The 16,642-nt window shown below is 38.9% G+C and overlaps 1 protein-coding gene across 5 annotated transcripts in view; it reads left to right on the forward strand.

The window, feature by feature from the left end:
* The window catches only part of rock2a (rho-associated, coiled-coil containing protein kinase 2a), a 35,736-nt gene extending 20,291 nt beyond the window's left edge, over positions 1-15,445 (forward strand). Inside the window, exons 11-34 of one of the 5 annotated variants that reach the window (XM_030127413.1) lie at positions 653-741; positions 837-885; positions 1,291-1,426; positions 2,815-2,906; positions 3,032-3,278; positions 5,439-5,545; positions 5,739-5,898; positions 6,042-6,202; positions 6,534-6,718; positions 6,832-6,901; positions 7,299-7,402; positions 7,520-7,706; positions 7,886-7,979; positions 8,073-8,167; positions 8,248-8,439; positions 8,630-8,798; positions 9,602-9,672; positions 9,755-9,843; positions 9,943-10,021; positions 10,156-10,411; positions 10,505-10,718; positions 12,543-12,681; positions 13,732-13,765; positions 13,866-15,445. In XM_030127413.1, the coding sequence (XP_029983273.1) occupies positions 653-741; positions 837-885; positions 1,291-1,426; positions 2,815-2,906; positions 3,032-3,278; positions 5,439-5,545; positions 5,739-5,898; positions 6,042-6,202; positions 6,534-6,718; positions 6,832-6,901; positions 7,299-7,402; positions 7,520-7,706; positions 7,886-7,979; positions 8,073-8,167; positions 8,248-8,439; positions 8,630-8,798; positions 9,602-9,672; positions 9,755-9,843; positions 9,943-10,021; positions 10,156-10,411; positions 10,505-10,718; positions 12,543-12,615 (2,919 nt within the window). In that variant the 3' untranslated portion in view covers positions 12,616-12,681; positions 13,732-13,765; positions 13,866-15,445. Of the gene's footprint in view, positions 1-652; positions 742-836; positions 886-1,290; positions 1,427-2,814; positions 2,907-3,031; positions 3,279-5,438; positions 5,546-5,738; positions 5,899-6,041; positions 6,203-6,533; positions 6,719-6,831; positions 6,902-7,298; positions 7,403-7,519; positions 7,707-7,885; positions 7,980-8,072; positions 8,168-8,247; positions 8,440-8,629; positions 8,799-9,601; positions 9,673-9,754; positions 9,844-9,942; positions 10,022-10,155; positions 10,412-10,504; positions 10,719-12,542; positions 12,682-13,731 lie in introns of all 5 variants that reach the window. The other 4 variants (XM_030127411.1, XM_030127412.1, XM_030127415.1 and 1 more) reach the window with 4 other exon arrangements.
* Positions 15,446-16,642: the final 1,197 nt, after the last annotated feature.

Raw genomic sequence — 16,642 nt, forward strand, 5'->3', positions numbered from 1 at the left:
TTGTATTTATTTTGAAATTTGTTGGCAAGTTTTTTCATCTTTGCTGTATATGTTCATTGCCTTGTCAGAAAAAGTCAGATACACTAATATTTTATTCAACCACCTTTAACTTTGCTGTGACATTGTGTTGATGAGCTTATGCATTTCCATCCATAGTTGCATACATTTTTTAGCCAAAATCTTATCATATTGATGGTGGAAGAGACGACAGAGTACAGTCTTTTGTCAATGGGGCTCAGGTTTGGTCAAGCCATGTGATAGTGATGTCTCATGTTCCCTGAACGACTCTTTAACAATTTGACCCTGATGAATTCTGGTGTTGTCATTGTGGAATGAAAAAATCACTAATGTTCTGAGCTGGTCATTCAGTATATTCAGGTTCGGATCATAGCACTGTCCCCACAGGCTTGTACTGTTGGCACTAAGGATGATGGATAATCAGTTCATCTGATGCACCCATCACTCTTGAACAGGGTCAATCTGGACTCATCAGAACACCTGACCTTTTTCCATTGAAACACAGTCCACTCTTGAAGCTCTCTATCAAACTAATGGTTGTTTAAGAAATGAGAAACTCCTCACTGCATCAGTTAGGATTAAAGAACTGTTGCAGCAGAAACATATTGTATTATTATTATTTTTTTCTCCACAGTCTGTCGCTCTGCAAAAGAAACTCCACCTTCTTGAGGTGCAACTGAACAATGAGAAGCAGGTCAAAGATGATCTTGAACACAAGTACAGGTACAGCAATGACAGCCCTCCTGATTGCTCACTGCTCACATTGAAGCAGAGTAAGTATGATAATCAAAGTTCTGTTTGTTTGTTTTTTTTTGCAGATCTGCCAGCAGCCGTTGCGACAAAATCTCCAAAGAACTTGAGGAAGAGGTAGGCTAATCACTTTTCCTCCAGCACAGATACCTGTTATTGTCTGATCGCTTGCATATTCTTGCCACTGTCCCACTTTGAGTATTTTCTGGTGCAATGACCCACTTATCCCTTGGGGCTTGTAACTGCCATCATTTTCATTCACTTTCATTGCTTTTCCAAAATTTCTATTTGAGTCAGAATAATGATTTTTCACTATCCATACTTGTTTCAGTTGAATGCCAATGGGACATATCACTTAGAGCGTTTTCTGAATTCTAACACCCACATTAAAGTCTCTTTTGGGACTTGATTTATGTAAAGTCAGGATTAGATTGTGAACAACCATCTCTCATAAAGGAGGTTATGGGAACACAACGTCAGGCAGCAGCACGCTGAACAAAGCATTTACTGATAATTTTTTAGGTGAGCAGCAGAAAAAATCTAGAATCGACTCTGAGGCAGCTGGAGAGGGAGAAGGCCCTACTGCAGCACAAGAGTCTGGAAAGCCACCGCAAGGCTGAGAACGAGGCCGATAGGAAACGATGCCTGGAGAATGAAGGTGACGGGAGACGCACAAACTCACATAATCATACACACGGGAGATAATAGGTGTTCCTCAGAGTCGAGGAAAGAACCTTAAAGGCCTCATTTACATAATGCCTTATCACCAAATTTGGACAAAGGACAGTTCCAATGTCCAGGATCTGGCTGAGGACTCAGTACTTCCTGTGGAGAATGATTCTTAGGATCATCTGCAATCCTCTGCACTGTTCAAGAACACGATCCTTCTGCAGGTTATTAAAAACTGCTGCTTGATGAAAAAGAGCTGACTGCTTCGCTGGTACAATTGCACAGGAAGGGTCTTAACCAATAAAGATATACAGAGAACATAAAACAACAATAATAAACTAAAATCACTGTATTAGAGAATTTGTAAATAGTTAAAAGGAAAGTACAGAACGCCAGAAAATGAGTCATACATGCATTAAGAATTAAGGCTCTAAGTGTAATAAGAATAAGGTACAAGTTATATTAAACTGCATTTTAAAATATCTACATTTGGGCACGTTGTAAGATAAATCTGTTCCATGTTTCAGCGAAATATTGTTGTTACTATTTGTTTTATTAGGCTGATGAATGTTACTGTTGCTGTAATTATGGCTTCGACAGAACTCTTATTTGAATGACTTCACTTGGAAGAATCTAAACTCTCAAGGAGGCAACCTTCACTTTGAGAAACAGCCTCTATGTATACAATAGGTTATCAGTACGAGGTTTCTAAATGGCACTGAAGGGTTCTTAAGATTGCTTTTCTTTTTTACAAGAATGTGAAGAATCATCACATTAGTATTATTAATAGATGCCATATTCTAATGTGACACAAAATATATTGTAGTGCAGTGAAGTATCTTATACATAGAGTGAGACAAGAAGGAGAAAGAGTTTTCAAGAGCTGTCAAGTAAATTCATATCATGATCCAAGGACTAGTATCTCATACTGGACTACATCTCATCAAAATCCTTTTCATTTTGCATCTAGCTTGCACAAAAGTAATTCTGATGGTTTACAGATTACAGATAGGATGGATAACACTGCCATCACCTGGTGAAAAACAATTGTCCTCCAGTGGCATAATAAGGCTTGACCAAAGGAAATCGAATGCATCAGACTACCCTCTTACACAAAGACAGATGTTCCGGCGCTGTGAATATTTTAGAATTTATATAATAATATGTGGCTTGTTTTATTGTTACTGTTGTTCTCAACAAAACCTAAGCACTTTATTGAAAAGTTAGTAGTGAAGGGTTGCAATTTACATTTTATAGTTTATGCTACCAACATGATAAACTTACTGGATTAACAGTCTGTTTTCAAATTCAGAAGGGTTTATTCCATTTAGGTAGTTCATAATAAAAATTCTGTTCATATTCTTCTGTGTTGCACAGTCAACAGCCTTCGAGACCAGTTGGATGACCTGAAGAGAAGAAACCAAAATTCACACATTTCCAATGAGAAGAACATTCACCTGCAAAAACAGGTCATTTCCTCAGTGTTTTCATCTTTTATAAAGTTCCAACACCTCACAGGCAGTTTTTGTGGTCTAATTAATGACCATTAATGTAATTTATTGTATGATTTTAATAATCTCTCTATCTCTGGCAGCTGGAAGAAGCCAACACGTTGCTGCGGGCTGAGTCTGAGGCAGCGACGAGGCTGCGTAAAACCCAGACCGATAACAGCAAGCAGCTGCAGCAGCTGGAGGCCAATGTGCGTGAGCTGCAGGACAAATGCTGCCTGCTGGAGCGTAGCAAGCTCAGCCTGGAGAAGGAATGTATCAGCCTACAGGCCGCTCTGGAGACGGAGAGGAGGGAGCACAGCCAGGGATCAGAAACCATCAGCGACCTGATGGGTGGGTGAGATGATAGATAACACTGCATTATTTAAGATCTGAGATAGGGCTGGGATGATGAATCACATGGAACAATATCATGGATTATTTCTGCTTATTGCAAATATTTTGACATTGTACATAGATTCAGTACAGAGGAACATACAGTCAATGGCACGTTGGAGATGATTTATTTTTTTAACAGTAGTGTGACTAGACCATGTAATTCATCATTTTATATTATCTTAACGCAGGCATTGTGGATGTCTGAATGTCTGGACAGACAATGCCCTGGCAAGTCTCGAAGTAATTGTGAAAAACATTTGGGTACATTGTGTGCTTACTTTGATACCTCCAAAATCTACACATTAAAATAAGATTATGTAGCACTTTTTTTTTTTAAGATGATGATAATTGTATTTTCGAAAGACATCAGATTAAATCTGATTATATTTCATGTAATTATACCGTAACCTGAACATGTACAGTAATACATCCAAAATCAAACTAGTAGCAAACCTTTATTAATGCTGCAGCCATGTAAGTTGTTTATTACATACAAAAGCAAGGTGATTCATGGTATAAAAGACTGCTTTTACAAAACACTCTTCCAGTTTCCTGTGTTTTTATGATGTGGAAACACTATCAACTTTAAAAATGCAGTAGTGATGCCTCTTGATGTCAAGTGTGCTGTACACCTTAAATTACAGATATAGTGGGGCAGGCAGGTAGGAGAGGGCAAGGTACCACACAAACACTGAATGCCCTGAAGAAGCTATCCAGACAATAATAAGGAGTTTGCACTGCAGTGAGATTGTGAGAATACAAATGCATTCAGTAAGCAACCACACAGTGAGTGTACAAGAGGTTGATTTGGATTTATTTGGTAAGAGCTTTTATCAAAATAGGTTTGTGTGAGAGAATGGGTTCAGATATCTACAAGAGCAAATAGACTTGATATTTCATTTTGTCACACTCGTTTAACAAATGTTAGTATAGTGAGTGAATATGAAATACACTCCCTGTCAGCCATCTCTTTAGAACAACCATTAAATGGGCCACATTTGGACTGTGGTCCATTTCTCATGAAATCAGATTGCCTGGAGTGGGTCAGTTTGCAACAGTATCCGACTGTGGCCATACTGGTCAGCTCCCGGCATGCATTTGTGTAGTCATACAGGAAACTTTGTTTACATCATGGCTAATAATTCAACCTTAATCTGATTAAGGCAGTACTCGGGCTGTTTCACCTGCCATATAAAAGCTTTTATCTGGTTGTGTTAATTGAGATGAGGTCATACTTGGAGCAAATGTTGATCAGTTAACACAGATCTCGACTCAACAGGATCATGAAAGTTTAGTTCACAGGTAACTGTCATTGAAATAATTACAATGAGTAGTAATTGACACTAGTGTAATACAAGTTTAATATGTGTCTACACACAGTACACCTATGGAGAAAGGATGTCCATATATTGGTACTGCACACATTTCTTCTAGCCTTTAGACTTTGCAAACAAAACTTACACAGGGAAGATTTGATGTAAATAATGAATATACAAAGTCTGTCACTGAAATACGGAGAAGCTACCGACCATGAACTTCAGTGTGTCTCCAGATAAGCAGTTGGTGGTGCTAATGCTCCACTCAGGTGCAATCAGAGCACAGCAGATCTAGGGGGCACAATGAGACAACATCATTAAAAGGACACCTTTATTATTTTGGAACACTTCACTTGGCCCTGGGTCTGCTTTGTCATATTATGAATATTGGGCACCAGACATACACTACATGTCATATTTACAAGTGAAACAATAAAAAACAATATGTAATTAAATCCTGAATTAAATTGTTTCTGCCACAAACCATCTTATTGGAGAAACAGCAGACATGAAACATTTATAAACAATTAGTACTTGAAGAACTGCTAATCACATGCACATGTAAATAAATTTGTTGTAGCACTAGAAAAATTTAACATTCTTTTAGTTTGAGTTGGCCCAAAACAACTCAAGTATTGTTGGCAATAGATTAAGTTAAGAATGTAGTTTTAATACAAGAGGGAAATGAAGTAAATTAAAATCTCTGGGTGACTGCTGGGAGTCTGGTTATGTGTCAGAAGGAGAATCTAGTTTTGTAGTCACATGCATGCTTTTTACTCTACTGTGTGTTTGTGTGCAGGCCGGATTTCTGGACTAGAAGAGGAGGTTCGCCAGCAGAGACAAGCTCTGTCCAAAGCTGATACTGAGAAGAGACAGCTCCAGGAGAAACTCACAGATCTGGAGAAGGTAAACCGAAACTGATCACTCATATTGATCATATCCTTTCATGATTGGTTGGTAAATCTTGACCTTTCAGTGTTTAGCATTTGACATTTTTGGCTTTAGATAGATTTTTCTGTCAGTCTTATATGTATTTTGTGGCAGGCTGTCTTCGCCTGAGTTTATCTGATCACCTCTGACCTTGTTGTTTTCTTTACAGGAGAAAAGCAACAAAGAGATCGATCTGACCTACAGACTGAAGGTTCTGCAACAAGAGCTGGAGCAGGAGGAGTCCTCTCATAAAGCAACCAGGGCAATGCTGGCGGACAAGAGCAAGATCAAAGTGACCATCGAGGGTGCCAAATCTGAGTCCATGAAAGGTAATGCTATGATTATTTCTTTTCATTGAACTGTTATCCAACAACTGCTTGTTTACTTCAACTGTGTGTGTCTGAAAAACCAATAACAAAGACTGATTTTTCTGTGTTGTGATCAATTGTCTTCTCCTTTACAACCCACTCAGAGATGGAACAGAAGTTGGCGGAGGAGCGAGCAGCCAAACTGCGGCTGGAGAACCGAATACTAGAGCTGGAGAAGCACAGCAGCATGATGGACTGTGACTATAAACAGGCTCTGCAGAAACTAGACGAGCTGCGTAGACACAAGGACCGCCTCACGGAGGAGGTGAGTGTTTATTCTGCTCAGGAGAACTGTGAAGTGTGTGTTTAGATATTAAATGCCCCTTACAGAAACTGAACCCACAGCATATTTAACACACAGTGTCAGTTGTCAGCTCTTTGGAGGGAGCGGGAGAAATCAATAAGAAAAGCAAAGCATCAAAATAAACACAGAGTTATTTGAAATAGTAGGATGTTGTTTTTTTTTATTTACGGTGTAATGCATTTAAATAGCCTATTTTAATACAACTTTAATGGGAAGAAAAATCTGAATTTTGAACTCTTCACTCACACATCTTGTCCTTATTTCTCTCTCCCTCTGCATTTTGTGTCTTCAGGTGAAGAATCTGACGCTGAAGATTGAGCAAGAGACACAGAAGCGCAATCTGACTCAGAACGACCTGAAGGCTCAGAACCAGCAACTCAACTCTCTGCGAACCTCCGAGAAACAGCTCAAGCAGGAAACCAATCACCTGCTGGACATTAAACGCAGTCTGGAGAAACAGAACCAGGAGCTGCGCAAGTCAGTGTTCATTTTATTCAGCTCTTCACTTACATTCCACCCCAGTGTAGGCTTCATATTCTGGCATGAAGGTGATGATGAATGGATATTTACATATTATTTTTTATCCGCAGAGAAAGACAAGACACAGATGGGCAAATGAAGGAATTACAAGATCAGTTAGAGGCTGAGCAGTATTTCTCTGTGAGTGTATTTGCAACTGTAGAAAATAGAAAATGAGTCACTGTGAACGAGTAGGCAGCTTTGGTACAATGTGAACATTTGTTATATCAGTATTTAATGCATGTGCTTGATGCATCTTTTGAACAATCATTTGTTTCAGCGTTTTTACATATTTTATTCTGTACTTTTATAATAGTTAAACCACAGACATTTTTATTGTTTTATTAGCACCATATTCTTCTGTTTATTTTACATACATAATAGCCATTATTACTTAGCCAAACATGCTTTATTTTCCCACCCTAGTTGCATGCTGATGTCTTTGTGTCATGTAGAGTAAGCTTTGTATCACAGTGTGTAAAAGCTGTTTTGAATCCAGCTGTGACATGTATTCAACCTGCTGTGCTGTGAATTCCAGACGCTGTATAAGACCCAGGTTCGTGAACTAAAGGAGGAGTGCGAGGAAAGAAACAAACTTTACAAAGACATGCAGCAGTCTCTGCAGGAGCTACAGGAAGAGAGGTGGCTTATTTGTTTTCACACCATCACAAAAGTAAAATGAATGAAAATTAGGTATTAGATGTACCTGTTTACCAGTTCGTGAGCAATTCAGCAACTCATTTAGTTTGTTTCTTACAGGGACTCATTGGCGGCACAGCTTGAGATCACACTGACAAAAGCTGACTCAGAACAGCTGGCACGTTCGATCGCAGAGGAGCAGTACTCAGACCTGGAGAAGGAGAAGATAATGAAGGAGCTGGAACTGAAGGAGATGATGGCCCGACATCGTCAAGAGCTGGCTGAAAAGGACATCACAATCACTTCGGTCAGTTGCAGTAGCATTTCTTTTTCAGGACAGTAAAGTGAAAACAAAGTCCATCTTTGAGCTGTACAACACAACTATAAAAAGAGGAGATAAACTTTAGAGTCAGGGCATATATGATAGGGTTTGGTATCAGACTGTTACAGAATACAGAATGTGATAGTATCTCCTGTCTTATGCAGCTGGAGGAGGCGAATCGCACTCTGACCAGTGATGTTGCCAACCTTTCCAATGAGAAGGAAGAGCTGAACAACAAACTGAAGGAGACACTAGAAGGTAATCTAAAATTGAATCTCAAAATCATTCCGCAGGCAAAATATTGCTATCAGGATTGACATTTATTCCAATAACATTATTTTTTTCTAACAGAAACTGAGAAATCGAAGGATTGGGAGCAGCAGATCAGCCAGATGAAGCAGGCATTTGAGAAACAGCTACAGTCAGAGAGGACACTGAAAACTCAGGTGGGCAGTCATACCCTGCAATTTTTTTTACTAATTTGCAAACCAACAGCATAAACTATAGCACTGATGTCTGTTTACAGGCTGTCAATAAACTGGCGGAGATCATGAATAGGAAGGAGGTGCGTGGAGGAGGCAGCCGCCGTGGTAACGACACAGACATGCGGCGAAAGGAGAAAGAAAACAGGAAGCTGCAGCTGGAGCTGAGATCAGAGAAGGAAAAACTCAACAGCACCATCATCAAATACCAGCGAGAAATCAACGAAGTGCAGGCGGTCAGTTGTAGTATCGAGCAAAGACTGATTTCTCCTCAACTGTTCTTTTGTCACATCTCGTCTTAAAATGGACTCGAATGGATTGTATTTGTAATTTGCCTAAACAGCCAAAATAAGTATTGGCTCAACCAGCAGGCGCAGCATCTTCTTTGCTTCCTCTGGGTCTTGATCTGTTGTTTTCTGTTTTTAGCAATTAGCAGATGAGAGTCAGATGCGTATTGAGCTGCAGATGGCTCTGGACAGTAAAGACAGTGACATCGAGCAGCTGAGGAATCACCTGCAGACCCTCAGTGTCCAGTCCATTGACTCTACCAGTGTTAGCAGCGGTCCAGAGTTTGACGCTGATGATGCTTATACAGGTAAAGGCTTCATTATTACCCCGCAACCCAAAGGGGGAGGCAAGGGGTATTGTTTTTGGTTTGGTTAGTTTGTTTGTTAACACTCTAGCAGCATAACTATTGGTTGAATTCATACCAATTTGGGTTTATAGATTGCCAGTGACCCAGAGTAGATATGATTACATTTTGGGAAAAGAAAGACAAAGTTCAAATTTTTAATGAATTTTTAAAGTATTTTCTCTTCTCCCGTTTATTTATAATGGGTGACATTTCACATGTCTATAAAAACATCAGTTTTGTTTCAATTTTCTTCAGACTTGGCACATATATAGAGGCAATTGATATGCTGACATCAGCACACGCATAGAGATGATGACATCAGCTGGATCAATGCCAAAATAAGCTACAATACGTGCAAGGGGTGGGGTTTGTTGTGCCTGGCACCAGTTGTTAACCTTGTCTTATAGATGTAGATCTCTAAGCACTTCTCCACAGCCATATTTAGCAGGCGTCCATCTTTTAGGTTGACACGACACCAGTGTAATGTATCCAAGAGTGACAGTTAATGTTTAGAATACTACTTTATTTCTTCAAAGTCTTTATTTTTCATATTTTCAAAAAAGATATTTCTTTTTATTTTCACTACATTGTTGCTGCTGCAGACATATTTAATGAATTTGACGTGGCAAAAAACTGAATATATACTCAATACACAGTTCACACAGTTATGAAATATAGTCTCTTCTTCTCTTGAATTTTGAAGTGTATTGTTTTGTAAATCTAATAGATTGGTTATTGACTTTCTCTTTGTCATTCCTACTAAGAAACAAGGCTTGAGGGTTGGCTGTCTCTCCCTGTGAGAAACAACACCAAGAAGTTTGGATGGGAGAAAAAGGTACGTAGAATGCAACCAATAATCATGGTAACAGTGGTCATCAAATATGTTTTTCTTACAATCTCTGTTCTGTTTTCTTTAGTATGTTGTAGTGAGCAGCAAGAAGATTCTTTTCTACAACAGCGAACAAGATAAAGAGCAGTCCATTCCGTACATGGTGCTTGATATAGAGTGAGTGTTAAAACCTGCGTCCACCTCTGACAAAGGCTGTTTTGGTTAAGAGTTAAGATGCAGGAGGTTGAACATTATTATCTTGTTTTCTTCAATCAGCAAACTCTTCCATGTGAGGCCTGTCACTCAAACAGATGTGTACCGGGCTGATGCCAAAGAGATCCCCAGGATATTCCAGGTCTGTGTCAGTACCACATTACGGCCTCTTTTTACTTTGTTGCCTAAATCTTTACCTGTTTTGGTTGTTAAAAATACTGTATTAAGGTTTTTAATGCTTGCAAAATGCTATCCTCTTGTGCTGTTGCTGTACAGATTCTTTATGCCAACGAGGGTGAGAGCAAAAAGGAACCTGAAGAACTTCCCACTGGAGAGAAATCCAGTTACATCTGCCACAAAGGCCACGAGTTCATCCCCACACTGTACCATTTTCCCACCAACTGTGAAGCGTGCACCAAGCCGCTGTGGAACATGTTCAAGCCACCGCCAGCGCTGGAGTGTCGGCGCTGCCACATCAAGTGCCACAAGGACCACATGGACAAAAAGGAGGAGATCATCGCACCCTGTAAAGGTAAAACCGGGTTCTTCAGTTCTTCAGTATACAGCTTTACCCAGGCAAATGAAACTTCGGCTAAGTGTAAATGCTGCTTTTACCCACTTCCAGTTAACTACGACGTGTCCACGGCCAAGAACCTGCTGCTGCTGGCTATCTCTCAGGAGGAACAGCAGAAGTGGGTGAGCCGACTAGTCAAGAAGATCCCGAAGAAGCCTCCACCACCAGAGCACTTTGCACGCTCCTCACCACGTGCCTCCATGAAGGTCCAGCCCAGTCAGTCCATGAGGAGGCCCAGTCGACAGCTGCCCACCAGCAAGAGCAGGTAGGTAACACAGATAGGAGACATAATATACTCTGTGTCATGTCCAGTAAACATTTGTATTGTACAGTTAATCTGTAGTGCCAGCTGTAAAGGTTTCTACATTAAATGAATCATTTCCTGGTCTTTCTGTGGTTTTCAAACCTTTCTCACAGTGACCCGATAGAAAATAAACATGCTGTAATTAAACTGACAAAGTAAGGTACTTTGCTCTTCTGAAGCTTTTGGAATTTCTCAAATACTGAAAGTCAAGCAGCAGCGGCTACTTAAAGCATCCATAATGCATCTAAAGTTATTGAATCTAACAAAAGCAGTTGTGATCTTCTGATCTGAACTCAACATTTTGTCACATCTCATGGTGCTAAACCCAGATGGCTACATTCATGCAGTGGATCTTTTCTTGTGCTGTTTGAAAGCTTACATTTAGTATTCACTGCACCTTCACTGAGAGATGTTTTTGAAATGTGGGACTGTGAGCAGCCACAGAGTTGTGTTCTGCATATACAAGATGAGTCTACAGAAGTTCACAATATTTTTTATGTATAAATATATTTTCCCTCTGGGCAGTGTTGTATGTCTGAGTATTTTCCCTCTTGTAACACCACAGAGCTTCCTCTAATATGAGTAACAGACACAAACATGTGCCTCACTAGATGAAACTTAATTTGTGCAGTATTTTTACTGTCCGTGAAAACCCATGTCTCCTTTCAGACTGCTGTCTTCAGGAGACTTTGGTCTTCAGGACTGGCACTGGGCCCTGGATGATATTGATGATGATTGTTCGTCTATTCATTTCTGATGGTCTCACAGGGTAACACTTTGTGCAGTGTGTGCTGTGCATTGCAGTGAACTCAATCAGTGAAACTCTGTTCGGTCTCCATGAGACCTGGATTGGACAACTAGTGACACATTTACAAAATAGAATAAAAACACTAGGGACCAAATTTCAATACTGTAAAGACACTCACTCTTTAATCTGTTAGACGTTTTGTCACAATTAAAACTTAGTATTTATCAGTACTGATACAGATACCTTGACTTTAATGTAGGTCCCTGAGTTATACTTTTCAGTACCAAAAGTACGTATTTCATGCTTTTCAGCTCATTAAATTGCTTTGAGTGTGCAAAAATTGAGATAACAAGCAATGTTTGCTACAATGTGGTTTGACTCGGATTGTCAGAAACAGACATTTTAAGTCAAACCACAAATGTAGAGAATAAAGTCTGGCGATTACTGTATATTACTACTGTTATAAGTGGGTTATTACTATTATTAGTAGTAGTATTTTATGGACAATTTATGATTTAATCAGTTGTTTTCTAGCTACATGAAGTGAAGACAAAACTTCAACCAAACGTCCTCTTTGTTGAAGCCATATGCCCTATATGACTTGGAGAAACACATTCACAATTAACATTAACACAAGAAGAAAATAGGCTTTTTTCTTTTTTTTTTTTACCTTGAACAAGAAAAGTCTCCAGAAGAATAGTCTCAAACATTTTCCTGATTTTCATAAAGTAAAATCTGAATTAATCTAATTAATTAGATATATTACATAGCCCTAACAGCTGCAGTTTATGTGCTGAATACACTGACACCGATGATATTTCTTACATGATAATATGGTATAAAGTTGCATCAACTCATTTTTTAAGACAGTACTTTGGTGGAACCCAAACAAGTATCAAAGTCTGTTATCCATTGTCCTTGCTACAGTAAAAAAAAAATACAAATCAGAACTTACCTTGTTCAAAACGGTGTTGCTGAGGAATGGGATGCAGTTCTCTGTTCACATAACTCACATTTCTCACCCGTCATACCCTTAGGTCCTTTGACCTCAGCACTCACAGGTCAAATGGCTTCAAAAAGAGGCGAGAAGACTTCAACGAACACAAATGACGGCTTGTTCCATCCTGTGCTTCCTTTAGCCCAGATGTTTCCCTGTAGACGACTGAATTCCCGAATGTGTGTGTATATTTATTTACAGCCAAAAAACCCTTCCTTTTTGTGCTAAATGTGTGCACACAGCTGTGGTTCAGTTTGTGGTGGAGGTGGGGAATAACACATGAGATGTACGACCCAGTGCATGTCCTGGTGTGGTGTTGCTTAAATATACTGTCGGTGTGTGGCTGCAGGGACACGTCATCACTGGGTGGCACGGAAGCGGCTGTTTGAGCATTAAAGAATATCCATGTTAAAAATTAATCTGTTTTGTAAGGGAAAGTAAAGATAAACTGGTGATGCACTATATGGACAAACGTATTAGGGCATGTTGAATTCAGGTGTTTCTTTTCTAACAGGGGTCTGGGATACAAAACAACAATGACAAATGTCATAATATTGTTTTATATTGGGATAAACATCATTGCATTGGTTAGTTTCGTTTGAATTGTTACCTTTGCTTCCAAAATGCCTCAGAGATGGTTTTTACTTAATTTCTCTCAACATTGATTTTTTATTTTTATTTTTTATTCATGATTATGATTTTAAATGCTCTACCTCTAAATTTCTAAAATATTTTTTCATGCCCTGACTGTAAATAATAATTTTCTACCATCACTAACCATCTACTTTCTTCACATCTCACTTAATAAAGAAAAATCTCCCATTAAACTTTAAGGAAATATTGATGTTTATAAACTATATGGACAAAAATATTAGGACACATCATGGCTATTTGGCTACAGCTCATAAGATATCCTGTTCATGCTGATTTGAGATATAAACATCAATTTTGGAAGCAAAGATTACAATTTAAACAAAACTAACCGATGCAGTGATATTTATCACAACATAAAACTGTATTATGACTTTTGTCATTATTGTTATAGTAGCCCAGAAACACCTGAATTCAATGTGTCCATATAGTGTATGTAGTTTTCCATTAAAGTTGTTTTTGTATGTTTAAAGTGTATTTAAAAAGATGTAATGGAGCTGAGAGTATTTATCCTAATGTTCTGGACTTGTCAGGTGTTTGTTCCAACTAACTATGCTTCTGTTTGTCTTTTGTTCCAGTTAACCTTGCTTGGGAGTGTGGTGCATCTTCAAGGTGGTGGGGCGCATTTCCTCCTAAATCAAAGACTGTAAACAAAGCTCCGTATTTTTGCAGATCAGCACACTGATACAAACTCTTCTTCACTTCTCCACAGCCCACCCTGTCCTGACAGCTACAGAGGCTGTTTTCCCTTTGATTCAAGCTCTTTTTATTTTTTCCAGCCACTTGAAGCGGTAACGACTATCATTCTCACCTCAGCACCTGTGATCTTTTCGGCAAGCTGGATTGCTTGTAAGCGTATTAGTGGAAGTCTTCTCTTGGGCCCTTGACTTGAGCAATTATGTGTCTCTGGGGGCTGGAGTAGCTCATTTAGCTCCCACAGGATGGAAGGGGAGCTCTTACAAAGCCCAGCCATACTGGCAAGAAGCGGATACACTTACCTCAACACTAGGGCACACTGTCTGATTGAAGGACCCTGCAAGAAAACTCTGAACTCTTCCTCACCACCTTTGGGGAATTTTGTGGCCAAATTAAATAAAAAGACATTCTTGTGTTTGCCGATTGTGGACAATATGAAGGGTTTAATGGGGAACACTACACTCAGAAGATGCTAAATTCTGTGTTATTTCTTTTGCTGAATACAGCTGAAGCTCTTGAACTTGGTCCCTGATACAGTGCAGTTTCTGTACTTTGGCTGATTGAAACTCATTGATTGTAGCTTGTTGCTTCCCTCAATTCACCTCTCATGTGCGTGTCCACACAGGTCATAGAAACTTGAATAAGGTACAGGGATAAACGAGTTGTGACTTCTAGGAAAGTCAAGGCTGGGAGCATTACATTCCTCCAGGCTTTGAGCAAATAATTCCTTGAGTGCCTCTTATTCAGATTTCTGACTCGGGCACACTCTGAAGCATCAGTATGTCATTGTGTGACTACAATAATGTTCATAGGTGAACACAGTCCTGCTCTGAACAGCCTTAGATGGAGAGCCAGGCATGAGATCCTCCCAAACGTACAACCCTGCACTGTCAGTTATGAGGGTTAATGTTTACTGAACTCAAGGGGTGCACCATTAATGCTTTTCTGATCCGAGCTCGGCTCCTTTTGTTGTTTGAATGTACTTCTGGGCTTTACCAGAGACGACACACAGGCATTGTATTACTTGTATCCAAATGTACTTGACTGAAGCCCCCTTTTCATCACAAACTGAGTGAACTTGCATGTGTTTGCCTTTTCAGGCCTCACACTTAAGTGCTGTCACCTCCAGGCCTCCACTTATTAGAAATGTAGTCATTAGACATTCCCTATCCATGGAAATGACCAATGAGATGCAGAAACAGGGAAGGTATGCAGTCATATCCCATAAGTCAGAATACTGAGCAGCACTATTCCATTGAAAGTTTTTCTAAAAGTGTTTGTCCTGATATTTTTGTATTAAAAGTAACCAGACTCTTAGTTTGGGCACGTTGTTGTGTGTATGTGGCTTATATAGCACATGGAGAGTAACTGTGTGTGTGCGTGTGCACTGAGTGCTCTCCTTTAACCAAGAAGCATGTTTTATACATATAAATATACACAGTATATATTTTACATGCCATACAGTGCACATTATATTATTTATACAGCCTTGTCCACTTTGTATTTAAGGGCTCTACATCCAGATTGCATGTTTGCTACCAAACAGCTCTATAATAACCACTTCAACAATAAAGACATGGATGTGCCTTTTGTTTATGTATTATTTTTCTGTCATACATACATAAACATACTCTGAAGAGGTTGCCAGTACATTATTATTAATAAGCACTTGTGCTGAAATATTTGTTAATGCCACCTTGTATTTATTACATTTCTTTTACTATATATATATTTTGACAGCTTGAATTGTCAGTTTTCAGCATAACCACAAATAATTAGCTCTGGTTATCTGTGGTAGCTCTTCTGATGCGGATGACAAACATTCCTCATGTCCGGATCATCTATTGTAATTATTTTGAAAACTGAATATGAGGTCATTACTTTAACATTAATAATAGTTTGACAAGTTGGAAACTGTATGTGAAAAGTTGAATACTATCATTGAGAGGAAAATGATTTTCTATTTTTTATGATTTTGCACAAAAAAAGTGCAATGAAACATACACAGATGTTCCAAGTTAATCAAAGATGTTCTTAAACCATATATGCCATAAATGCTATGAGTGTGTGAAGCTGTTGCCAAAGCAAAAGGTGGCCACTTGAACAATCTAAAATATCAAACATACTCTGGTTTGTTTAATGCTTTTTTTCATGATCACATAATTCCCTATATGTCCTTTTATATATTTGATGTTTTAAATATTAACATTGAAAGAAATGAAATCAATGGAAAGCTTTAATTCTGCTTAAACTTTTGACTGGTATTGAACAATTCCATATCTGTCAATCTGGAAAGTGTATATTTTTACTCAAAACTTGAGTTAAATGAGATTACAGACCAAAACATTTCATAGGTAGATTTTTTATTGAAAGATTATGACGTATTGCCGTTTTTCCTCTTTAGTGGTGACGACATATACTTCCTAACCAAAAGAAGTCACATACTCAAGGGTTTAGCTTTGATTATAGGACACGTAAATGTCATTTTTTTTCCTTCCAGGGTGACCTCAAATTTGGCAGGATCTTGTATGACTGATGTGAGAATCGGATCACTACATACAGTCTTCTCCATCTTAAAGATTCTGTGTGGTTCCGGTCTGGACTCTTTGGTGGCAAATGCATGTGTAAATATGGTGTCTCATACTCCCTGAACCACCTTTTTCACAACTTGATCCTGATGAACCTTGGTGTTCCCATCTTGGAATATGTCTGTGTCATCAGGGAAGAAAAAAAAAAAAAACTCCACTGATGTTCAGATCTGGTCATTCAGTGTATCCGGGTTCAGTTGACCTT

This window comes from Sphaeramia orbicularis, chromosome 22, assembly GCF_902148855.1.
Source record: "Sphaeramia orbicularis chromosome 22, fSphaOr1.1, whole genome shotgun sequence".
Classification (NCBI taxonomy): Eukaryota; Metazoa; Chordata; class Actinopteri; order Kurtiformes; family Apogonidae; genus Sphaeramia; species Sphaeramia orbicularis.